The sequence below is a fragment of the Electrophorus electricus genome, chromosome 9 (assembly GCF_013358815.1).
Source record: "Electrophorus electricus isolate fEleEle1 chromosome 9, fEleEle1.pri, whole genome shotgun sequence".
Lineage (NCBI taxonomy): Eukaryota > Metazoa > Chordata > Actinopteri > Gymnotiformes > Gymnotidae > Electrophorus > Electrophorus electricus.
The window spans coordinates 20750444-20775885 of record NC_049543.1 but is presented as its reverse complement, the minus strand read 5'-3'; the positions used below and the strand labels follow the sequence as shown (position 1 = coordinate 20775885).

Sequence of the window (25442 nt, the reverse complement as noted above, 5' to 3'; positions counted from 1 at the left end):
GTGTAAATATTTATAAGTCCATTTGGAATCTTTGTCTTGCATGGACCTCATTGTCTTTGGCCTTCTTCACAATGTTTGAATTTGATTGAATTTCTTAACTGTAGGTTTTTGTAAAAGATGAAAAAAATCTGTTAAATGGAAAATACCTGCATTGAAAACATAAGAGCAATATGTTAAATTTCAGTTTATAATATACCTCACACTAAATTATACTAGTACAGCCCAATGTGACATTTAGTAGTCAGAACAGGCTACTTTCCAAATCGTTTATCTCTTTGGGGGGGTATAAGGTTTTTTTTTTTTAAATATGCCTTCGTTTCAAGGGATCACAATAAACATCTTTTCAAGTAGAGTAATTATTTTGTACTCATTTAGCATTTATTTATTTAGTGATTTTTGAGCACACCTGAGAAGTAAAGTACAATTTTTTAAAAAAGTTGTGATCTGATGTATATTACATTGTTCAAACACTGATTAATTATACCACTGAGAATTTTCAAGGCACATTCATTTTAGGTTAGGATTAGTCTTACACAGTGTCTAGAATACCAGCCCATGGTATGACTGTATATTCAGAACACTTTTTTTTTTTTTTCCTGTGTGTGTGTGTGATTTGTTAAGCACCACTGAGGATAAAGGACAGAGTGTCCAACTCCAGTCCTGGACCAGGGCTGGGCATCTCTAATGAAGAGTTGAAGATATTGTCCACTTGGCCCTTAACCATGGACTTCACATGGTCTGAGGTTTCCTTTAAAGTGCCCTCTGATTTTCCATATTCCTTTCTCAGTCATTCTTCGCTTGTATGTTGGGAATCACCAGTGTCTTCTTGCGAGCCAGATGAAAGGCAATTCCTTTCTCGTAGTAAGCAGCCTCGTTTATGAAGAAGGGATGGAGTGGTTCTTCTTCATCGTACCCCACTGTCTCACCAGAGAATGTGAGGAATAAAGGGTCACCACGTTGGAGGAGACAGAAGTCCTGGTCCTGGAGGATTGATATGGACCACATTTTTATTTACTATGTTCCAAGATTATCTTCTTACCCATCTATCAATGTCATGAAAAGTACTAGAACAATTACAAGAATTATATCTTTATATTGACTTAATTGCTTGAAATGTTTAAACTCCTGTATGTGGCAAAAATAAGCAAGAGAGAATTTCATAATGAAAGGGGACTTAAATTAGAAGACTAGAATGACATCACCACAACCTGTATTATAATCAATTTCCAAAATTGATCTAGACTAGCCATCGTCAAAACTGACTGGAAGGCAATTAAAAACACATCTGTATTGCATTCAAAAAGGTTCCTCATGTTAAACATTCATAACATAATGTGAAGTACAAGGTCATGGAAACTTAGACACACTATAAATATACATAAATATATGTACATTTATAGTGTAAATGTGAAAACTGTGTCATATGAATACCATTCTGAAGTCCAGTAAAGGATGACCAATCCAAACTTATTTTGCTACTTAATTTCAGCATGAAATGGGTGGTCCTTGTGTTGTGAAAAGCTTATATAAGCTTTACTCAGCAGTCAGCTGAAGCCCCCTCCCACTCACGGTGTCACTACTTCTCACCATCTTTGTGTCTCAGCAGCCTAGGTTGTCTCAGTCAAATTTAAACTATAATTTGCATGTTTGAAATGGTTATTTTAAGGGTGCATAGCTGTGCTATCAAACAGCATCTTCAAATGTAATTTTTGTACGAGTGAATTAATATTCTTCAACCATTGTCTTAAAGTAACTGATTTTTACACTGAGCTAAATTTTGTTTTATAAATCACAATTATTTTTATTGTTAAGCACAAATCAGGGCATGACAGAGACACCAAGATTGCATCTTGTAGAATTACAAGTTAATTGTACATGTATCAACAGTCATTATATCAATCTGCGCTGTCATTAACTACAGGAAGATTTAAACATAGTCAGTGCTAATATATTTTGCAGAGAAATCTTTAAAATGTCATTTTCACCATCCAGCTAGCTTGTAGTTTTCTTTTCATCCTCACAGAAAATATAAAACCATTTTGTCAGCACCCGTGGCTGTATGTGGTACCTGAACTACAGAATTACTTTCACTGATATTCTCACTGGGAGCTCTGTCTAGGCACATTATTCTCCATTCTTATATTCAGCCATGCTTGAGTAGCATGGCAGGCTGCGCCCATGCCCAGACTGTTCTTGGATAGGGCTGATCAGCCAGCTTGGTTGGTATTTGAGCAGTGTTTTATCATATTTCTTTTGTTTTTAATTGAAAATGTGAATGCTTTTTGAATGTTTAATATAACACTCTAGTTTAATATCATACAAACATCTTTAATTTTTTAGAATAGGTTCCCTGGGTCTTTAAAAGCATTACTTTGAGACCTGCTGGCTAAGTTATGGTCTAACTATTGTACAGTAAATTCCATTGTTAATACCTGCAGTTGTGGGTGGATGACAGCTAAAGGATTCTGAGTCTCTGTGTCTCTGGGGTAATCGACACTCTTTTCAAACATGAACACATCCACCTCTGCTCCCTCAATTACTTTTCCTAAAAGAAAGAGAAAGAAGTACACGCTGACTTTGCAGACACATTTTAGACCTAATTTTGGAATAGATTTCATTCATTCATTCATCTTCTAAACCACTTAATCCAATTCAGGGTCATAGTAGGCCAGAGCCTATCCCAGCAGCACAGGGTGCAAGGCAGAAACCAGCACTGGACAGAACATACACATACACTGGTACAATGAGTGGGTATGTGCACCAATCAACCTTACATGCCCACCTTTGGAATGTGGGAGGAAACTAGAGTACCTGGAGTAATCAAACACAGACACAGGGAGAATAATAAGATCTATATAGGCAGCAGCCAGGCCAGGAAACACACTTGCAGTGTGATCAAAGTCATTGAAGCTGTAAGGTAACAGTGCTAACCACTGGCCCACTGTGGAACCCCATATTCTTCTTCTTTAATCTTAATTTCTAAATTTCTGTCTATAAAATTCATGATTTGACTTTAACCTATCTCCTGAGAACTGTATATTTAAAACAATGTAACATTTGAAGTCATTTTATCACTACAGCAATGAGTGGCAAGGTTAATACCCAAGCTTTGAATTGTAATTAAGTTGAAACCAGGAAAGGTTCTCGGATCAGAAGTACCTGAGTTGAAGTGTTGAATCCAGTCCAGAACCACATTGACCCCCTCTTTCATAACGTTAAAGATGTCTGCCCTGACAACACCGTGAGGCTGTGGCCCCACCTCTAAGGCTGAGAGACCAAAAGTATGGGTGAGTGAGCACAGCCGAATTGTTTATTATATACACGCAACATTTAAGCACTCACGCACTTACAAATGCCATGCTTGGCCACGGACTCCAAAGAATAAGCATCGCAGATTGGAATGTTAAGCAAAATCAGTCTCACAGGCACTTTGGTGATCTTTTCCTATCAGCCACAAAGAAAAACACATATGCATTAAGCAAATCTATGAATGAGCAAAAAAGTATGTAAAAATATCTACATCTAGAACAGAAAGCTGAAGATGTGAAAATGGGTCTTTCATGTTAAATATTACAAGTCCCATGTTTTGTGCTAAATATTACGCTCATACTACACTAGAGAAGCAATTAATGCAAGTGCTGTCTAAAAGCCATGTGCGTGGATCGGTTAGTCGTGCCTGGAGGTACTTGTAAATGTGCATGATGACCCAGTTGGTGTGCGAGTATGATATGACTGTGAGGCCCATGTTAGCAGTGGTGTTATGGAGGTCACAGATGATGTCTGTGGCATCTGCTGTGCCTTTGGGCCCCAACATAGAGTTCAGCTCCTGAGCTCTTTGAACTTCATAAGGAGTAGTGTCTGTTACAGGAGAACTGAAAAAGAGAAAGTGAATAATTTTCACCTGGTAAATTATACTGAATTATATTGAATTTTCCCCTGTTTTGGGGCAATGAACGTATCGTGTCTATGTAAACACCGAGAACTTGTGCTGGATTGTGTCAGTCCACTCCCAACCTGAGGATGGCGCTGGTGAAGCAGCGGTTCAGGTCCTTATTCACGTATCTCTTGCATTCTTTGACGGCCCGAGGGTTGGACAGCACTGTAGTAACAGGGACGGGCCACAGGGTGTCACCCTTCTCTCTCCTCTGCCTCTCCAACTCAGGCACCAGGTAAACCCCCGTCAGCTCGTTGCCATGGGTGCCACCGCATACGGCCATGCGGCGTATCACGGGTAAAGTGATTAGTCCCATCTAACAGGAAAAAGTGGTGTTATTTTAAACCAGCTCTAGGAATTATGACTGGAGCCTGTATATTTATGTATTAATTGAGGGGTGGGGGTAAATTGAAACTTTTCCTGTGTTTTTGTTTAATGCACATACTCTTCTAAGAGCTGGTTAGAGTACAGTTGCTTTTCTCTGTTTTACCTCTGCAGTGTTCTTTTTTCTTTGCGTTCATCAGACTGCTCTGCACATACAAGCATTCATACCATGGACTGGGTTCACTGCTATTCGTCCCTCTGACAAACGTCACTGTGTGCTGCTGTAACCCAAAAACCTCTTAAACTAAAGGTTACACTGGCCATTCCAGACCCACATCTCTAAGTTACTTATTTAAATCATAGTCTTATTTAAGTCTTATCTACATCATAGTTAGTTTTGTAACTGTACACCTTTCATGCTAATTTTCACACTAATAAATGATTCACAGTAGTTGCTGTAGAACAGGCTTAAAGATTATTCAGCTGGAGTTCTGAAACTCATTTATGTATTCAGGGGGGCAATGGCACTGGGGTGCTACAATTCCAGTGGGGCCCCTTCCATCAGGTCTTCCATCGGAATGGGTCATTCAACAGTATCCCATCACCAGTCAGCCTAAACATACACTGTTTTACACTCTCTGCTATCATTTATACCTCTCTTATTCATAGGGTGTCTCATACATTGGTAGACAAATCGACAAATAGTTCTTAAGGTGATCTTTCAAACATGATCTTTCAAAAGTGATCTTTCTAGACAGGAGAGACTTATTGGTTTGGCTGTTCTGTCTATTGAAAATGCCATATACATAAAGTAGACGCAAAATGGAGAGAGGTAAATAGGTAGGTGGGTAATAGGTAGGTAAATAGTTCTACCATTTAATGTTAGTGAGACAGGATCTTTATAGCTGCCAAACTTTCTGTCTTTGAGCTTCCAAAGTTACAACTATTCACAAATCTTTGAACTGCAAGGGACTTGTGGCCAAAGTGCATGCTTGCTGAAGACACACACACTGGCAAGTTATGGCCTGCTAATTTAGACTGCTGCAAACACACACTGCACCACTGTATACTTTTCCCACATATGCGCACATACACGCATACACACACTGCAGCGTCCTATGCTGCTTTGACGATATGGCTCTTTATTCATGCACACACACACACACACTAACCAGGTGGTAAAACGACACACAGTGGCAAGTAAGTAACTGGTTCGGTGTCTTACCTCCTTCCCTTTCCTCAACTGCAGTGCTCTTCCGTATTCAACCGCCACACTGGTTCAAATTTCACACAGCTGCAGAGACCTCCCCGCTGTAACAGTAGCCCTCTCCGGACTGTAGCGGCTGCTTTATGCTGACATTAGCTCATCAACACTGGTCTCAGGTCAATGTTCAGGAGAAGAGAAAAAAAAACAAAACAGTGCAACAAACATTTGCTGAGTCATCCATATGGTGTGAGAGAGAAGGGGAGAAGGGAAAGAGGAAGAAAGAACTGTCAGAACAGGCGGAGCAAGAAAGGAGTGTAGTGAGTGAGGAGCGAAGCTGTAGATTGTTTACATTTTCAGCTACACTTTATTCCCAAACCTGCAGGGACTTGAACCTTCAGTTCGAAGAACAGCATGCATATGTAAAACAATAATCTTAATAAAATCTGTAACTAAGCAGCAAATAATTATTAGTTTTATTCTCTGTGCAGGCTTAGGAGGAGAATGTAACATTATTTTGAAATACTTTTATGATGTGCCCCATTCTTTGAGTAAATGTCACAAACTGAGCATTATATAAGAAATTGCAGTGTGGAAGTAATGCAAAAACCATAGTTACACATGAATGGAAATTAGATAACAGCAAACAATGCACTGGCTACTGCACATAGATCTGCAAAGCAAAGACTGCTATCTAACTGCTTTAGAAAGTGAATATTTTACACACATACACACACACACACAGACACACACACACACACACACACACACACACATGCATACAGATCTATAGACACATAAAAATGCATAATCACACAAACACACACACACATGCACGCACGCACACACACGTACGCCCACGCATGCACGCACACACACACACAAACACACACACACACACACACACACACACACACACACACACACACACACACACACACACACACACACACAGTGGGGGTGGACAGTTTATGAATTCTTCAGTCATAATACTGTATACTGAACCAAGAAAAGCAAATACTTATGTTGCCCTCTGTTGGTTTTTCTTATATACTGCATGTCTGGCAGATTGCAGTATTCATAAATCCAGAAAATCCTAACTTTGCATGAAAGTATGCTAGGCATATAATCATACCAGTAAAACCACTTAATGAAATTCACTCTGCTAAAAAAATACATGCAAAAATGTATCAAATTGTAAATGATAGATTTAGTACATATGTATGAAAACAGTCAATCTAGACTACCATGTCAGGCAACTAGATCTTTCTGTTCTGACTTTCTCTGTTCCTAATGCCATCTAACAGCATTATGGTTATTGCTTAAGGCTTATGCTTATGGTAATGCTTAATTTACTTTATCTCCTAACAATTCACTTAAAACTGGAATGTTTAAATAAAAACAAAACCCTCTATGCTTTATTTACCTTTGCCTTTGCCTTTGGTATTGGTATTGGTTTTGGTTTTGGAATTGGTATTGCTGTTTGTATGTGGTGGCTTGCTTCTGCACTTTTTTAGTTCAGTATTTTTTACATTGTGTCAGCGTGCCACATGAGTATTACTCTGAAGGAAGCTACAGTCTCAGATGAATTTCCCCTAAAAAGAAACACATTAGTGTTACCATCCAATTTTCTAGTTATGCACTGTGACAAACATAAGATAAGATGGCATTCCTTTACATTCCCCTAACTATAACCGTCACAATCTATGGTCCATTCAAACTCTCGCATTGTACCTGTCAGAGGCAAAATGAGGTTGCCCACCTCTTCAGGAAAGCAAAATATGGCAGTTGTCTATTTCCCTGTCATTTTGTTCTTCCATCTTTCTGGGTAACAGCCTCTCCACTCGAACTGATGGCAGCCAATCATGCCAAGCAAAAGCAGCAATTTAGCTCACAGAGAGGGGCAAGGACACAAACTTCTGGGAAATAAAAAATTGACCACAAGGGGGGAAAATGGGACCATGATGAGGGTATGTGCTGTAACAGCTCGTCAAGAATCTGCTTTGAAGGCCATTGGTGCATCCAGCTGAGACTTAACGAGCAGAATGTAGAATGCAGAATCTGTGTTTTCAAAGAGTGTTCATTGTATAGGTGCGGTAACAAAGAAACTCTATGGAATGGTGATGTTGTAAAAGAAGCAAAAAAGCAAAGGTAACAAGGTGGTATTGGTGGTGCTGGCTTATCCTGGCTACACTTCAAACATTTAATTTATATTCAGGTTGAACCATTTTTAGAACTGAGTTTTTAAGCCATTTCAAGAATCAGGTAGAACTCATTCAACAGCAGTTATGTGGTTACAGAGGTTCTTTACCACCCTTTAAAAGAATCCTAAAAAAACCTAGTTATTTTCAAACGTGAATTATTTTTTTTTAATCCACATCCTTATCAACAATCTAAGAAGAACCTTTATTTAAGTGTATGATCTAAAACTTCTCTCCTCAAACATAAATATATTCACATGCACACACACATCCGTGCACACACACCTTGTGGATGCAATGGGAGGAAGTGGCTTGGAGATCAGACTCATTAAGGACAGCTATGCTGGCGTTTAATCCTGTTTAATTGCAGTGATGCCCTCAGGCAGAGGTAAGGGGAGCAACGAGACTCTCACGGTGCTCAGACGCCTGCGGAAGCATTAAGAGAATTAGAAAGTGGCAGAGCATGAAAGGCACATAGCCACCTGAACCCAGGCCGCTAAACAAGGCCTTCCACTGTGGTGTTCCTGCATTCAAAACACAGCTGAACATACAGACCCAGACAAACATATACATATATACATTATTGAATTATTTTTGATTGCTTGTTTATTGTTTTATTATGCTGATAAACAGGGAAGCTTAAGTATCATTCCTGAGAACATGGTGAAAATCATTTTTTAAAATATAGTCACTATTTTAATACATGCTACTGCAATCTGTAGATGTGAAATATATATTTTGCTGGTTGCTACATGTTTATAATATACAGAGAGCGAGAGAGAGAGAGAGAGAGAGAGAGAGAGAGAGAGAGAGAGAGAGAGAGAGAGAGAGAGAGAGAGAGAGAGAGAGAGACTGACTTTCTTGGTAGCTCTGATCCTGGTTGCCAGCCCAATACGCCTTGAATAAGCATTTCTGCGGATCCGTGTGACGGAACGCAAGCGCCTACCTCTCCGAGCATCTGGCACACACAAATACATGGGAATGTCTCCTTATCCGTGATTATTTAGCTCAGGAGAAACTACAAGTGTTCGTCTCTGCCTACGGTACTGATTAGCGCATTTAACTTTGGAGAGAAATAAGATGGAACGACATGCTCGCGAAACGATAATTAAATAAAAAATAATAACTGTTAACCAGCAAAAATAAGCACAGGGAAGGACAATAGCATGGCTGTACCGCAAATCGGTTCAAACATCACGCGCAACTTTACGAATCAGTTTGTGCAGCCGCCGTGGCGCGTTGCGTTATGGTCTGTTGCCTACAGCTCCGTACTAGCGGTGGCGGTTTTCGGAAACCTCATCGTCATCTGGATCATTCTGGCCCATAAACGGATGCGAACCGTGACGAACTACTTCTTGCTGAACTTGGCTTTTTCTGATGCCTCCATGGCTGCCTTCAATACGCTGATCAACTTTATTTATGCCACACACGGCGAATGGTACTTTGGAGAAGCATACTGCAAGTTTCACAACTTTTTCCCCGTCACAGCCGTATTCGCCAGCATTTATTCCATGACCGCTATTGCAGTTGACAGGTAAGGTACTTAGGCTGCTTGTGATATAAATTCAAGATGTTGACTTCGCTATGATTAAAGATGACTTACCATTTAGTCCAACGTTGTCTTGTTCGGATTAAACGATAAAAACCTTTTAAACACTGACCGATACTCTCTTTTTCTTCAACGTTTATGCATACAGTATAAAGGATGGTCAGGCTCTTCTGAATATCTTTAAAAACTCCGTATTCTGAGTCATCCTATGACTTAGGGTATTACCTGAAATAACAACAGTAACTACCTGCAGAAACGTCAGCTGATAGGTTGTCAGGAGGTTTTAATTTGTCTGCTTAGTTGACACATTGTCTCTCTCTTTGTCTCTCTCAACAACAATAATAGTAGTAGTAGTAATAATAATAATAATAATAATAATAATAATAATAATGCTTTTCAAATAAACTTTGAAGGTAATGAATAGCAAATGTCATATCCCACTGCTTGACATCCAATAGTTGGATCTTTCTAACAGAACCTTATAAAATGTGGAATCAGAATAGCTCATTATAAATGGGACATTCTTCTGTATTACCTGTGTACATCATCCTCCCCTACTTCTCTTTTGAAAGCAATGTGAAGTGGTATCATCACAATACACAGATCTAAACTATTGCTGTCTCGCACAGATACATGGCAATCATTCATCCCCTGAAGCCGAGACTGTCTGCCACAGCCACTAAGGTGGTGATCATGTGCATCTGGGTTTTGGCGGTGGTCCTCGCCTTACCCCTCTGCTTCTACTCCATCACCCGAAGCCTGCCCTATAGGACCATCTGCTACGTCGCATGGCCACGACCCACAGAGGACTCATTTATGTGAGAGACTGACTACATGTTCCTTCCACGTTCCACGCACCATGTTAACTACACATGTTTAAACCTGAAGCAGCTTTAATTTACAGTGACTAAGATGAACAAGGACATTGAGAACCTTTCATTATGTATCCTCTTTTAGAAATTTTTGAAGTATCACCTCCCACTATCTATATGCTACGGAGAATCAGAATATAAAAGCTTTGTGTAACTCTAACAAGCTATAGAGCCCCTGGTGATAGATCTTGAGGCATTGATCTCTTCCCCTTAGTAACTTTCCTGTCCTCCAGCTATTCTGGATCCTTTCCTTCTGACCTTCCTTCTAACCTTCACCATGCTACATGGAGAGTTTATTTCAATGATTTTACCATGCTAATTTCTGGATTTTCTGACATGTTCTTCCTTGCCCCACAGTCCCTATGTTAGTTTCCCCTTTTACGATACTGATCGTGTTCATGACTGCACAGGTATCACATCATAGTGATGGTACTAGTCTACATGCTGCCCCTAGTAGTGATGGGCATCACCTACACCATAGTGGGCATGACGCTGTGGGGAGGGGAGATTCCTGGAGACTCATCAGACAACTATCAAGGGCAGCTACAAGCCAAGAGGAAGGTATGAGCTTCTACTTCCCTCACTCCTTTCTAATGTGGATACTTGTTACCTGGGGGTAATGCTAGGTAAATGGGTATATAAAAGTGATTTGTCCCAAAACCATCTTGGCTAAATGTCTCAGTGATTATTTGTTAGACGATTTATTTTTCCGACCTCACTCAGCTATCCTTCTTATCCCCTTGACTGGAATGGGATAAGTTAATGATCATAAACCAGAGACTAAATCTGTGAATGAGACTGTGAAAATCTATAAACCATGTGAGCAAAACACTGCCATTTTGAGATCAAAGGTACCAAGGACCATAGGAATCTCAGATATTATTGTCTGTTTTTCATTCAGATTAAGGTCACAGCTCTGAGTATATGTAATATGCCAGCTATGAACTGAAAAGCATGCATTTGCACGCACACACACACACACAAGCACACACACACACACACGCGCGTGTGCTTGCACACAGAGAGAGAGAGAGAGAGAGAGAGAAAGAGAATGAAAGAGAGCGAGAGAGAGAGAAGCTTCAATACTTAAATATCAATATTTATTTAAGGATACAAGAGTTCATTTTGCCTTCCCTGACATTGCCTTTCATAACCCAGTGCTATTATTTTGGAGTCAGAGATTATGATGGGATTGTGGAGTTTTAGGCAGTTTGTTAACTCATCTTTTTAAAACCCATGCCTTCTGACTTGGTCCCATAGAATATTCTGGTTGGTTGGGCAGAGCTGTAGTGTAATCAGCAATGTGGTGTCACTGAATGTTTCGCACACAATGATTTGTTGAACAATGTGACATCATCTAAAACCCTTCATGATACAGCAGCATACACATACACATACATACCCATACATTGTTTCAGATGTCTAACAAATGAATTTGTAGATGTTCAAAAGTTTTGAAACCTATCGTTAGGAATACAGGAGCACTCAAGTGCTTCACCTGTGCATATCTCTGTGTGAAATGGCTCAAATCTGGAAATAAACATCTAGTGCACTGATCACTTTTTATATAAATGTGAACACAACACATCAAAATCTATTTTGCATTATCTGGTCAAACTATTTTGACATACATGATTTAGCTGCAGGATCTGATAATTTGGCTTATCTATATCAGTTGTGTTAGATGAAATTGACCAAATAGTGCCATGGTTGTCCAGGATTAAAAATTTTGGAACTCTGGAATGGACTCATTTCAGGCAAACATTTCACAGTATATCACATAAGTACTCATACTGTGAGCTATTTGCTGTTTCGTCTTCTCCACATAACACTATTCAACACACTCACCTTAAACAGCTGAGATGAAAGTGATTTCATTAAAGATAATATTTGATTAGGCTAACGTGAGGAAAAGGTCTTAGAAAGTCAATCGTGGCCAAACTCCACTAAAAGCAAAATTATCACCATTTAGAATGAGAGGTAAAAATCTTGTAATAAACTTCCATGATCATCTGGATCAGGTGTGTTTCTATGGATTGGTCAAGGCAGATCAAAGGCTGACCTGCAAAGATCTGTCATAGCATACACCTCTGCCAGGATATAATTCCTTCCTGTTGTGCCTATATCCTGCTGGCAGCACATTTCTGCCCCTTGGTTTCCACTGATCTAGAACTCATCCAGCCTACGCTCCCACCTTGGAGACGATCATCAGAACTGATCGTAGATCAGCATGACAAGGCACAGCTTCCCTTGCCACCTCCATTCCTTCCCACCTGCTGCAACAGTTGCGTCATTGCTAACCTTTCCGGGGCTTTGTGTAGCTGTCACTCTGGAACCTAAAGTGAGCCTCGTGTGACCCTATGCTCTTTCTCAGTGGCAGTGGGCTTTCTTGGCCACAAGGTCCCACCTCACCTCATTAAAAGGCATAACATGAATAAACGTTGCCCTCCGATTTCAGCAGACCTGGCACTGTTGTCCATGTTATCCACAGCTCTTTCTTATTATGAAAGAGATAATGAGGCCAATTGTGGAGATGCAGAATTGGCATTTAAGAGGCTGTAGAGGAAACCATTGGGGTGGATCAATTTGCACATCCACAATCTATTGAAAAATGTGTCTAATAGATGGTATTGATATAGTTTTTAGAGGACACAAAGGTAACTTTGAAACAAGACTAAGAATTAAAAATGAAAGAACAGGCAAGAAAAGGTCCTGAACAAACAGTATTCACCCGTTGCAATATTAGAAAACTTCTTGTAAGAAAAATTACCTGATTTTAGAGGTGGTCAAGATCTATAAATGGTATCAAAAAATACATGGTGAAAAAAGACATGGTCAACGCATCTGTAACTGTCAAATATTTCCCGTTTCCCATAAATCTACCATTTAATAAATGTAAACATGATTCTGATATCAGCTTGCTGGCCAGGAGCCTATAATCATGCTCTAGTGCCACTTCAAGAGGATTTGATTGCCATGTCAGCTTTCATCCTTTCTGTGGAAATTATTCAGTTAGTGCAATTCAACTGTGGCAGTTTCTGTTTTTGCCTTTGTTTTTATCAGAAAATCTGTGCTTGCTGATTGGACTTTAGATTGAATCAACAGAAGAGGATGTCTGATGACCAATCAGAAAATGTCTCTGCTGGGTGCCAGTCATTTTTCTGTAAAATGCTTTTTATGTCACTGAAGAACAGCAGTAAATCATTATGGGTAGAGACAATTATTTAAAAAAACCTTTGATTAGTCTGGTACGTCTAAACATAAAAATGAAAAAACTGAAGTTCAAAGCAGAGAAAAGTAGTACTTCTCATGCTTAAACATAATATTCAATGCTGAATTTTAACTGTACTGAGCACAATGGGCATAGTGTTAAGCCTGCCTTAACCTGTCAAGGAATCTGGCCCTTAAGATTTTGAGCTTTGAGTTTTCTATGCTGTGTGCACGATATTTGAGCCTATATAGAACAATTCTCTCTCCTTAGGTGGTAAAGATGATGATCGTGGTAGTGGTGACCTTTGCCCTCTGCTGGTTGCCATATCACGTGTACTTCATTGTGACTGGCCTGAACAAGCAGTTAAACAAGCTGAAATCCATCCAGCAGGTCTATTTATCAGTGCTTTGGCTGGCCATGAGCTCCACTATGTACAATCCCATCATCTACTGCTGTCTCAATGGCAGGTAAGGGGCAGCCAGAGCCACTTTCACACTTCTTCACACACACGCATGAGCAGTCCACGCTAACCGCTGTGGCATGTACAGGTTCCGAGCAGGCTTCAAGAGGGCCTTCCTCTGGTGCCCATTTGTCCACATGTCGAGCTATGATGAGTTGGCACTGCACACAGCCCGCCACCATCCGCGCAATCAGAGCAGCATGTGCACGCTGTCCCGTGTTGACACCAGCATCCATGGCGCTGACCACAGCCGCAGGACCCACAAGAGCACCAAGTCCCAGCACCAAAGCAAGGTTAGCAGTACCAAGGAGAGCACGCTGGGGGCCAGAAACAGTCTCTGCAGGGAGACAACCTTCGCATCTGAGCTGCTTAACTGAGGACGCGAGGTCGATCAATGGACTCCTTTTGGACAGGCAGTTATTGTGTAGGTGAAGCTCCCTAAATAAGTTTGACAGAAGGCAGACAGTCTCTTAGACAGGTTTTAGGCACTCTCTTAGACCCCATGCAGTAGATATTTTAGTATTTTTTCTGCACAATCCCAGCATGGTGGGCCAGGTCATTGTAGTTTGTGTATGTTTTACAGATCACACCAGTGATCTCAACACCACAAACTGCATGCTCAGTTTTGTGCTTAATGTTATTGAATGTACTAAGGTGAACTGAATTTTTCATTTTTCTGTCTTGTCAGTCATTTGACAGAATACAAATGCATTTAATATACAGCATATACATTACACTATACATTAAATACATTCTGTGATGCATTTGTAAGTGTCTACAAATACTATATTGTTATATTGTATATTGTTTTATAATTATAGACTAGTCTTTTATTACCATGCAAATCTGAAATATATTGGTTTATATACTTACATGCCTATATATAATTACATTCTTATGTTTTTACTGTTTATCTTGGTCAGTTTCATTTAAGTGATAAATAAAAGTTTTCTAAGCATTATGTGTTGAGGATCATTGTCAAATGTCACACAAGCTACACTTTTGCTAGATGATATATACTTCAAGATAAGCTACAGAATACTGTCCCAACATTTGCCAGTGAAGAACAGATTCGACAATACCAGTTGCTACATGCAGGAAACAAATTGTTCAAACTTGAGGTTTACATTGTTTTACTATTCTGATTCTGCCAAAACACCTGTCTTGATTATAAGCTTGAAAACTGTTATAGCTGTCAACAATTTTCTGCACTGGTCAGGTGTATGTAGTCTTCACCGTGGCGTATCAGTCAAAACATGGGATGCTTGGTTAACCAGTACGCCAGGTAGGCCAATTTAGGCCATGTGCACACAACACAAAGGTCTGTTGCGCTAAAGCTGTTGTAGCCTGCTCACTCACTTACAACCCTACAGTTTAAACTCAGACACTCGGCTGCTCACTGACCGGGTTCTTGGTCACGTCATGATCAGTTGATTCAGTTTTTATTTAAGGGACCGTGTCTTGTACAAAACCGAAAGTATGAGTTAATATTCGAATGACATTGCGTGCAGTTGAGTGACGGGTAAATGCATTTATGAAGTATTTGCATTGTCTTTTTATTTGAAGAGGACATATATCTGAGTATATATTATTCACCAGTGTCATGATTTCAGGTAAGATTAATTGGCCTGTACATAACCAGGTTCTTCAATATTTTCTCATCTATGTTGCGACACACGCTCTTTCGTATGTAGGCTGTCTTTAAATTGCTTTGAATTATTCAAGAAGCAACATAAGTTGTCAGGGGTAGGAAGGTTTAATGTATAATAGCAGTTTACACGACCCAGCTGGCATATAATCGTTTATTCACCGTGGATCGAGGTTGAATAACCGCTGCATTTTGTTCCGATTTGGAAAAATGAATCAACGACTTTGTGTCAACGTCTACCTTTTCAAAACTGAATTAGCAGAGTTTTTTCGCTATTGTATCAACATACCACAGTTGAATTTGGTTTCAATTTTTAAGATGAAATCATCGTTGATAACACTGAATACATTGCATCTCCATTTTATTCCCCACCGTACACAACTTTGCTTTCAGTTACTCTTTATGCTAGTTTGGAATTGAATCATTTTGTCCCGGTGAGCGAGATTTAAGGGCAAATCCAGAGTCGTAGTCGTTGGAATAGTCCAGGGTCATAGAGCCAAAACGGAGATACATTATAAACAAACACTCGAATGCAAACAATGGAAAAAGGCCAATACCAGGCTAACAAACGAAGCCTTTAAAACACAGACGGGCTTTCATACATCCACCGAACACAATGAACAGCTAAAACACAGCGCATCAGACAAAGTTTAAATACATTAACAAGGTAGAAACGAGGGACAGGTGTGAGCAATCCAACGAGGATAAAACGAAACTACGGCATGGAACTAAAATACACAAGACAGGGAAAACATGGAACACGGAAGAAAGGAGGGGAAAACCGTGGCACATTTACATATTTCATGTTTTCATTTCAATATTTTTCACATTTAATTTACTTGCCATACCATACATACAAGTCATCTTGAATGTGATCCAATGGCACAGTCGGATTTCCAAACCGTTCTATATTTATTGCAAGACTGGGATGTTCCACACTGTATGGGAGGGAAAAAAGCATTATACAAGATTCCAGAATAAAATATTAAAGCAGTTCACTTTTTAGAATATTTTAATCAGAGAACTTGAACAGTACAACAGGAAACTGAATAAGACAGGCAATTAAAAACGCAAATCCCACATTTCTTTATGCTACCAGCACTCATCCTCTCTGGTGCATACCTGAGGTATTTTGCCATGGTCTGCTTTGTGTGTGGTTTTATATGTACTGATAACATCTAAACAACAAAAAACAGGTTAGATTACGATCTCAAATAATGTGCATTTTAGCTAATGTATTACAAATCATGTGTGCATTGTCAACCATTTTCCAGAGCTGTAGTTGTTTAAATACAATTACGTTTAGTTCACACCTCGCATGTTAAGCGACACTCGACTTGTGAAACTAGAAAACCCACTTTGTTGTTGCTATGGAACCACATTCCAGTGAAGTATATCACTTGGCTAAGAACCTCAACAGCAAAGGGTCTACTGTTGATCCTAAACTTGAACAGGCAGAGGACAGTCTCTCTAGGACAGTGTGAAACAAGTTGACAACCATCTGATGTGGGGCACTTTTTCCAGACTGCATGCCAAATTGGGACTGTGCTCACTGCTCACCATAAATGACAGGGTGCACAACCAAGACACCCATCTACTGCATTTATCCAAGCTGACTTACAATTCTGACTGAATACAATTCCATCAATTGAGGGTTAAGGGCCTTGCTCAGGGGCCCAACAGTGGCCACTTGGCAGGGGAAGATAGTTAGGTTAGCCATTTCGGGTGCCGCGTTAGCTACTAAATCTGGGGTCTATAGATACACAAGAGCGATGAAAAACTAACTAGCAAATTAGCAGATATTTTTGCGCCCTAACTAGCTACGTTACACATTATGCACTTTGCCTCTGTGGAAATATCACCAACAACCGCAAAAGCGCAAGTTGACAGTGTGAAAGTGTCAAAACGCACATTATTATTTATCATTGTTTCCTGACCAAGCTAACGCTAGCTAGCTGTATAACTAATGCAGTTAGCTAATAACGAGTTATCTAGCTAATTTAGTCCATAAACAATGCGCGCAAAAACCCTCTTCCGTTACGAGCTACCTCACCTCTGGAGTATTTTTGCGTGAGATATCTATTGTTGTTTTATGTTTTAACATATAAATTAGACCTTTGAAGTGTTTCTGATCAAAATATTAATAATATTTTGCAAATAAAATAATAAAGGCCTAAATTCCAACGTTGATTTATAAGTAATTTACTAACCTTTTCACAACGATTAAACGTTGAAACAACTGACATTATTTCAATCACATTTCAACGTTGAAGGTGGGTCATATGCCAGCTGGATAGCATTAGCGCCTTCAGGGTGGATGAATAAGGGAAACCCCTCTCCGCCCACCTGTTTCTCTGGATTTACAATGGTATTGTTTCAGCAGCATCTATAATCCCTAAGTCTAAATAATGATCATTCGGCATTTCCCAGTTTAGACTACAGCTGGGAGAGTTTAATGGGCGTGACGAGTCATGCGCATGATTAGGCTACAGCTACGAGTCATGCGTCTGATCACACGTCTGTTGAATGGTGTCGTCTAATAGCTAAACCAACAGATTCGTTTTAAGTGAAGTTTACAATAAAAACTCAATCTGGTTTACTTGTACAAGATTCAAAACAACAAATAATGTGAACGCCAATAGTGGTAATAAAGGTTATTAATTAACCATTGATTCTTCAGCAGACTATAACAGCGAAATATATTTATATAATAATGAATTATTGGCTCACAAGTTCCACAAGTCTTTTTATTACAACTGCTAGACGATTTTTTTAAATAATAGTTGTCTATTTATTAAAGGTAAACTGAAACTCAGCTCTACAGTTGCTTTCCTATGATGATAGTTGTTATTTGATAAATTAAAACAACTTAAAACTTAAGCAAAATCTAAACAAGCCTTAATCTGTCTTAAAATGTTACACAGTGTTTACATTTGCATTTATTTACATCTACATTAATTAACAGTCACACTACTGGGATGGGTTTGGCTGTTTCTCCTTCCCACTCTTTGTCATGCTTCCTTCAGTGAGTATGGTTATTAATTATCTAAAAGCTACAATCAACATATTTGGGATTTTGCTGACATTACTGTCAAATCTCTCTGCTCTGCAGAAATGTTCTCAGTGGTTGTTCCACAAGATCCTGTCACAGGGCTCCAGGGGGCATCTGTGTCTCTGCCCTGCACTCTCTCAAATAACACAGATGCTGGATCCCTTGAAGTGCGCTGGTACCGCCCAAATATGTACAATGCCCCAGTTCTGTTCTATAAAAACAGGCAGATCTTGGAGAGCCAAGCAGATCAAAAGTACCAGGGGCGAGTGTCTCTCTTAGGGATACAAGCGAAAGGAAATGTCACTCTGAAGTTGGAGAACCTCACACTAGCAGACAGAGGAGACTATATTTGCCATGTTAGCAGTGAAAGCTGGTATGAAAAGAACAAGGTGTCCCTCCAGATAAAAGGTAAAAGCTGGCTTCTTTATTTTTTTCAAAGCCTTCTTTTGACCATCTTCAGTTCGAAGTCACACAATGTTCCTCCCAGGTTGCAGTAAAAAAAAAAAAAAAAAAAACACTGGGGAAAGTTATTGGTGGATTTAACTGGTTAACATTACTGTTTTTTGCAGTTGTGGGTTCCACTCCTGTCCTCTCTGTTGCTAAAGCAGAAGATGAGAAGTTGAATATTAGCTGTCAGTCACATGGATGGTTTCCTGAGCCATCTGTCATCTGGACAGACAAGAGTGGGACAGACCTGAAACATCTCAGCAAAGTCAAGTTCACCACTGGTAACCCTTCTTAGATACCAAAAAGCAACTAGCATAATTTCTCCATAATTCCATCTATCCCTTAATTCCATCCATCTCATCCAGAAATACAACAAGGATGGTGTAAGGAAAAAGGGCATCTCTCCAAAAGAGAAGAAAAAATTATAGATTTTTATTCCAATAAGCAGTTGCAAAGTACAGTAAAGCACTACAGATTCAGTAGAGCTGGACTGAACACCTACTATTAAAAAAACACCATATTAACATTTGAAAGTAGCACCTCTCACCTGACTACACTTATCCTGTTAAGGATGTGACATCAATTGTGTATGACCGATGTTAAGGATTTCAGAATGAAAATACCACCCCAGTTGTATCTATCATTCCTCAATAGAAATGAAGTTCTAAGACGTTCATGTGTAGGCCAGTTCTCATTGTCAATGATGGTTGTTTATACCTCACTCTCAAAGTTCCTTTAAGTTAATTACAGCAAGAGCTGTTGGCACCTTCCTAACTGGCTTTTTCATATGCTAAATAAGCCACATGGTCTCTCCAATTCAGTGGAGACCCCCTGGTTTGGAACTTTTGTTATGATAGTGAAGCTGCTGAATGCAGTTCAGTAAGCCATTGACCTTTTGATCCCTTTCTTAAAGTGAGCTTGGGAGATATTAGGAGCTTTTGAGAAATGCATTTTGTAGACAGTAACTGTGTCTATACATCCATATGTAACGTTCCTATCCACTTCGTCCTCTTTGTTTCCCTACTCTCTTTCTCTCTCACTCCCCCCATCTGAACTTCTATCTCGCAGACTCTGAAGGGCTGGTGAATGTATGTTCTTGGCTCTTTGTCCCTTCCTCTGAATCAGAGTGGCTTTCCTGCTCTGTGGGTTTATCTACTTCCAATCAGGAGAGGGGAGAAAGCAGAATTCTGCCACATACTCCTGCAGGTGACACTTTACAATCACAAAGAGAAATAAAATTACACAAAACTGCATCCTTCCCCTAGCTATAACAGCATGATGCATCATTTTCCACATTTACGGACATCAAAACAATGAGCATAAATGGGTGGCTAATCCACGAAGGAAACTGCAAAATATATTACTCATTAGCCTAAGATTATCAGTAGACATGATAAGAACAGGATTTCTTACACTATATGGCATACTACCCTTAGTATATACTGTATACTGCATATTGGTCCCTGTATTAGTTTGCAGTATAATATTCAGTATGCGACAAACACAAGCCATACTATGAAGTCACGTGAAGCATATGAAGGTCCCGCCCACTTGTGAAAGATTTTCCACAACGGTTGTGTGATCGGAAGCAGTACACCAAGTAGATAGCTCTGGGTGCATATTTGGTGGAAGTAGTATGTCATCTGGGTATCTTTCGGGTACTCAAATAATTTATTTTGTTCGCAAATGTCTGATTTGGAGCCCAGTTAGTATGCAAGTAGTATGGAGTAGTAGTATATAGCTATTTCAAACACAGTCTAACACTTGTACTAGGCATGTCCAATGAAAATACGGCATCATAGTAGGAACAAATCTCAAAATGGTAATACAAATGATACCTACCTAGTCATTACAGGATCTAGCTAAATATGGAGATCCACAACTCCCAAAGCAGAACACACTCAGGCTTATGAGTTTGTTGGTTTTGTGTGTAGTTGCAGAGTCGATGTATGGACCCTTCATTGTGACGCTCATCTTCTTGCTGCTGTGTGTCACAGGACTTGCAGTATACTGCGTGCTAAATAAAAAAGGTGCTATACAAAAATAGGGTTTCACTGATACTAATATTATTCTCATTACATTCCTCTACAGAAGTGTGCATTTGACTCATAAACTTCTAAAATATGTGAATTTGAATTAAGTGATATTGTGTTGGCTGAGATGTTAGGCTGTAACACTACATGGCACTCTCTGTGTTGTAGGTCTGATTGGCTCCAAGCGAAAGAGAACACAAAGTACAGAAGGTAGGTACTGGGATAAAGTCCATTTTGCTGATAACAACCTGCTAAATGAACAATGATATCTGTTCAACTCTGTAATATCAAAGGAAGTGTTAAAGACGTGGCCATTTTCTCGGTCAGAATCCTGAGCAAGGGGTGAAACTGCAAGTAAATGTGCCATAGATGATATTACACAATTGTAATGAACCTTTGTTTAGATAAAATTAATATTTTGGAGATCTGATTGAGGAAATCATAGAACCATGCTTATGTGGCATTACTGGTTGAAATAGAAAACCAGTTGGCTGGACTGATGGTGAGAGGGTAAGATGCTGGTATACCATAGATGACTTTGCTGACTGTATCAGATCTGTTAAAATCAAATACTGAAATAAGAGCAGTAATTCTTGTGTCAGAAAGGTGTCTTTTTTTGGGGTGGGGGGGTGCAGTTAGATCAGGATTACAATTATGAGCCAAGGGTGAAACTGCAGGTAAATGTGTGTTAGAACAGATGAATGAACTTCGAATACTGAAAATCAAATACTGAAACATTTTTGTATTTTGTAGCGTCAGAAACTGAACGACTGAACACCTTTCCTATGGACACAGATAAGCAGACATGGAATAAATCTCACACTGCAGTTTCATCTGATCAGACTGCAATATTAGGTTAGTCAGAACGCCCATGGGTGAATGTGTGTGCATGTGCAAGTTCACATACTTTGGTTGAACCTACATTTCAATTGTCTGACAGCTCACAACTTAACTACCTTCCACAGAAAATGTTAAAAGGTTTCTGTTCTTGCATTAGGGCAGATTATTATAAGGACTCTGAATCCACTACTTTTTTACTTAAAAATAAAAAACACAGTCAGTCGTAATAAAATGTTACAGCCCAAGTGCCACAGGGTAAGGAGCAGGAGGCAGCAGTGAGTCTTGATAAACACAGACACTTATTCAAAAAACGTAATTCGCTAATGACAAACACAAACAGTACTGAACACACATAAAATGAGTAACGAATGGTACAGACAAAGAATACCTCAATACAAACAAGGAGCATGAAGAATGACCAACAAACATATTACCAACATGGTTTTAATACATACATATATGAAATGATTTAACAGGGTGCAGGTGTAACAAATGATCAACTAAAAAGAAGGGTGTGGCTGCAATCAAGGAATAATCACACGGTGAACAGTCAACAAGGAAACACCACCAGCATGTGGCAGGTCATATCACGTGATTTATTGGATGGGGAGAGTGCCGTTATATAAAATAAATAATTGCTGTTTATCGCAGTCCAATGAAAAGACGTAATGTAGATGGAACTTAGAAATGACTGATGAAAGGAAAGAAAAAAACCCATTTAAAACCAATGTGCTCATCAATATGCAAATGTTTCTAAATGAAAAAGATTGATTTCAATGCAATTTTTATTGTCATACCAACATAGCATTACACAAAGCTTTTTCACTGCCACATGGGTATATACACATTGAAACTGTACTAAAGTCCTCATGGACAAACATTAAGGTACAGTTAGTGACAAACAATGCAAAAAGCATAGACTATTACAGAGTGACAACCAGATGTTACACATAGCAACACTGGTCAGTAATGGACCATAAAGTATACTGAAGCAATGAGTAGTGTGGTAAAACAATATTATTGCTCCATTGTAGTAATATGCATCAGGAAATAAACTGCAGACTTTGACTTGTATCACAATTGATAATATGTATGATGTTATACAGTCCCAACTGGTGAATTCAATATTACAGCAGGCCCAATTCTGCATGAAAACAGAATAATTCAGAGTTAAAGAACCTGAAGTCTGGTGATAAATTTGTGGATCAAGAAGGAGTACTAGAGTGGGCTGAGTACATAGCCATGTGCTCTACCATTGAGAAAGTCCAAAACCCAGTTATATGTAAACTCTGAGTTTATTGATCAGTTTAATGGAATTACTGGTGTTAAATGTTGAGATCAAAGGTTAAAAATAACATTCAGTTAATTATTTCTTTTGTCTAGGTGGGTCAGTGTAAGACAGTGTAACATTCGCAGATAAGTCTTTGATGTGTGTAATCACTAATCCTTCAAAGCACTTCATTATTATAGGGGTGTGGGGTATGGGTCAGTAGTCATTTAGACATGTGATGGCAGTAGTGGTCTTAAAGCAGGTGGAAACAGTAGATATGGGCCAGTGATATGAAGATATCAGCCCAACTTCAGATGGCTGTTGAGGACATGCTCTAAAGAGTAGCTCTCCCTGTGTTTATCTTTCTTTGGCATCTCCGCACATCCTTGGTCACCAGAAACAGCTGGTCCTCAGGAGAAGTTATGGCTCTGCTATATTGCTCTGGGTTGTCGGTATTAACGCATGTAATGAATGTGTTGTGGTAATTTGTTACAAGGATGCGTTTTTGTCTGCCAATCTGGTTTCTGAATGGCCAGGGTGCCAGAGGGGACCTGGACTCCTGCTGCACAAGACAAGGATACAATCAAAGAGAACAATAGCAAACACTGGATATTTGGGTCTTTGATTGACCTTGATAAAATTGTGGTTCTTGGTAAAATATTAAGAGCTGGTACTTGTTCAAACTAATCCAAACCCTTAGGACACTTCAGATTTTCATTTATTACTATTTTTTTTTACTAATTGCTGGAACATTTTTACTAATAATCTGGTTTTATTAACCCGAACCTTATTCCCAAAAGACAAAATAAGTCCAAATGACTTTAGATATGAAAATTTCAAATACTGAACTGAATATTAATGTTATAAATGTGTTTTATATATCAGCACGTGTAAGATAGATCAAAAACATGTCTGAAAAAATATATACAAAAGTGATTTGTCTATCAGAATTCTATGCACATCTTTATTTGTGGTTATTTATTTGTGCATCACAGAATCAGTTCCAACTGAAACTAATGTCTCTACCAACATCCCAGCCTCAGACCATCTCTGTGCAGGTAATTACTATCTTTTATGGCTCCAAAAATCACTCCTCAAATACCAGAAATTCATCTCCCTGTTATACACATTTATTTTATGGTATTGTAATATGTAAACAGATGTCACACGTTTAAACACTACAAGTGGATTGAGACAGGCTGTGCAGTGTGAGAAAGAAGAATCACTCACTGAAGGACATTGCAGGCACAAATCACATTATAATCAAACACATTATAAAAAGATGAAATACTCAAATGCTCATTATAAGATGAAATCAGTGGGCAAATAGCTTTAAAGGGTCTAAGATAGTTGTTGTTTATTGTAAAATACTTTTATATTTTTTTGGCACACTTGGCATATTATATCATTTTAGAAGTCAGACTGACACTTCCACTTGTGAACAGTGAGCTATTACTGATAGAGTGTCAATAAGAATACAGCCATTAAATATTTTCAATATAATACTTCCATTTACTGTATGATATCCATGACAAAGGAAAGTTAAATAATAAAAGTGGATAAGAACATTTAGCTGAAAGGTCCAGTAAAGTAATACCAGAAATGTTACAGCTTTAATTGGTTTATTAATTTTTAGAAATAAAATGATGAAATATCAACGTGTGTCTAAAATGTGCTCATTCCTCATGATCTCTACCTGTAGATCCTGTTCAGCATAAATCACCAGAAGAACCTTCAACAACAGGTTTTTTTTCCTCACTATTACAAATCAATTTTTCCCAACCCACAAAGTGTGTCCTAAAAATTCTATGAATTAGTACTTACAAACATAATTTATCAAGAAAATTCTATATAGGTCTTCATTTTCTAGTTAATTATTTGAGCTTCACAGATACAATTCAAAGACTAATACTTCTACTTCTTCCCAACTGGATCTAAAATGTGCTCATTCCTCATGATCTCTACCTGTAGATCCTGTTCAGCATAAATCACCAGAAGAACCTTCAACAACAGGTTTTTTTCCCTCACTATTACAAATCAATTTTTCCCAACCCACAAAGTGTGTCCTAAAAATTCTATGAATTAGTACTTACAAACATAATTTATCAAGAAAATTCTATATATGTCTTCATTTTCTAGTTAATTATTTGAGCTTCACAGATACAATTCAGACTAATACTTCTACTTCTTCCCAACTGGATCTAAAATGTGCTCATTCCTCATGATCTCTACCTGTAGATCCTGTTCAGCATAAATCACCAGAAGAACCTTCAACAACAGGTTTTTTTTTTCTCACTATTACAAATCAATTTTTCCCAACCCACCAAGAGTGTCCTAAATAATTCTATGAATTAGTACTTACAAACATAATTTATCAAAAAAATTCTATATAGGGGT

The 25442-nt window shown here is 38.8% G+C and overlaps 3 protein-coding genes and 1 long non-coding RNA gene across 4 annotated transcripts; 2 read left to right on the top strand and 2 right to left on the bottom strand.

Moving 5' to 3' along the window:
- Positions 1–356: 356 nt before the first annotated feature.
- On the bottom strand, positions 357–5741 carry acy3.1 (aspartoacylase (aminocyclase) 3, tandem duplicate 1). Its single transcript, XM_027020457.2, has 7 exons — positions 5484–5741; positions 4015–4250; positions 3677–3872; positions 3351–3444; positions 3160–3267; positions 2433–2545; positions 357–981 (listed from the first exon to the last, which is right to left on the bottom strand). Exons 2-7 carry the CDS (start codon positions 4248–4250, stop codon positions 784–786), a joined length of 945 nt encoding a protein of 314 aa, XP_026876258.1. The 5' UTR covers positions 5484–5741; the 3' UTR covers positions 357–783.
- A 3059-nt stretch (positions 5742–8800) lies between these two features.
- Positions 8801–14628, top strand: tacr3l (tachykinin receptor 3-like). Its single transcript, XM_027020464.2, has 5 exons — positions 8801–9197; positions 9842–10030; positions 10495–10645; positions 13566–13762; positions 13844–14628. The coding sequence occupies exons 1-5, from the start codon at positions 8830–8832 to the stop codon at positions 14130–14132; spliced, it is 1194 nt and encodes a 397-aa protein (XP_026876265.2). The 5' UTR covers positions 8801–8829; the 3' UTR covers positions 14133–14628.
- Positions 14629–16326: 1698 nt separating this feature from the next.
- On the bottom strand, positions 16327–17644 carry LOC113583862. The gene is made up of 3 exons (XR_003411354.2): positions 17614–17644; positions 16526–16581; positions 16327–16341 (listed from the first exon to the last, which is right to left on the bottom strand). It is a non-coding gene; the product is annotated as an uncharacterized LOC113583862 (long non-coding RNA).
- Positions 17645–18404: 760 nt separating this feature from the next.
- On the top strand, positions 18405–25126 carry LOC113583869 (butyrophilin-like protein 10). The gene is made up of 10 exons (XM_035529562.1): positions 18405–18428; positions 18516–18863; positions 19025–19183; positions 19971–20108; positions 20837–20932; positions 21104–21145; positions 21689–21790; positions 24041–24103; positions 24748–24789; positions 25017–25126. The coding sequence occupies exons 2-10, from the start codon at positions 18518–18520 to the stop codon at positions 25124–25126; spliced, it is 1098 nt and encodes a 365-aa protein (XP_035385455.1). The 5' UTR covers positions 18405–18428; positions 18516–18517.
- Positions 25127–25442: the final 316 nt, after the last annotated feature.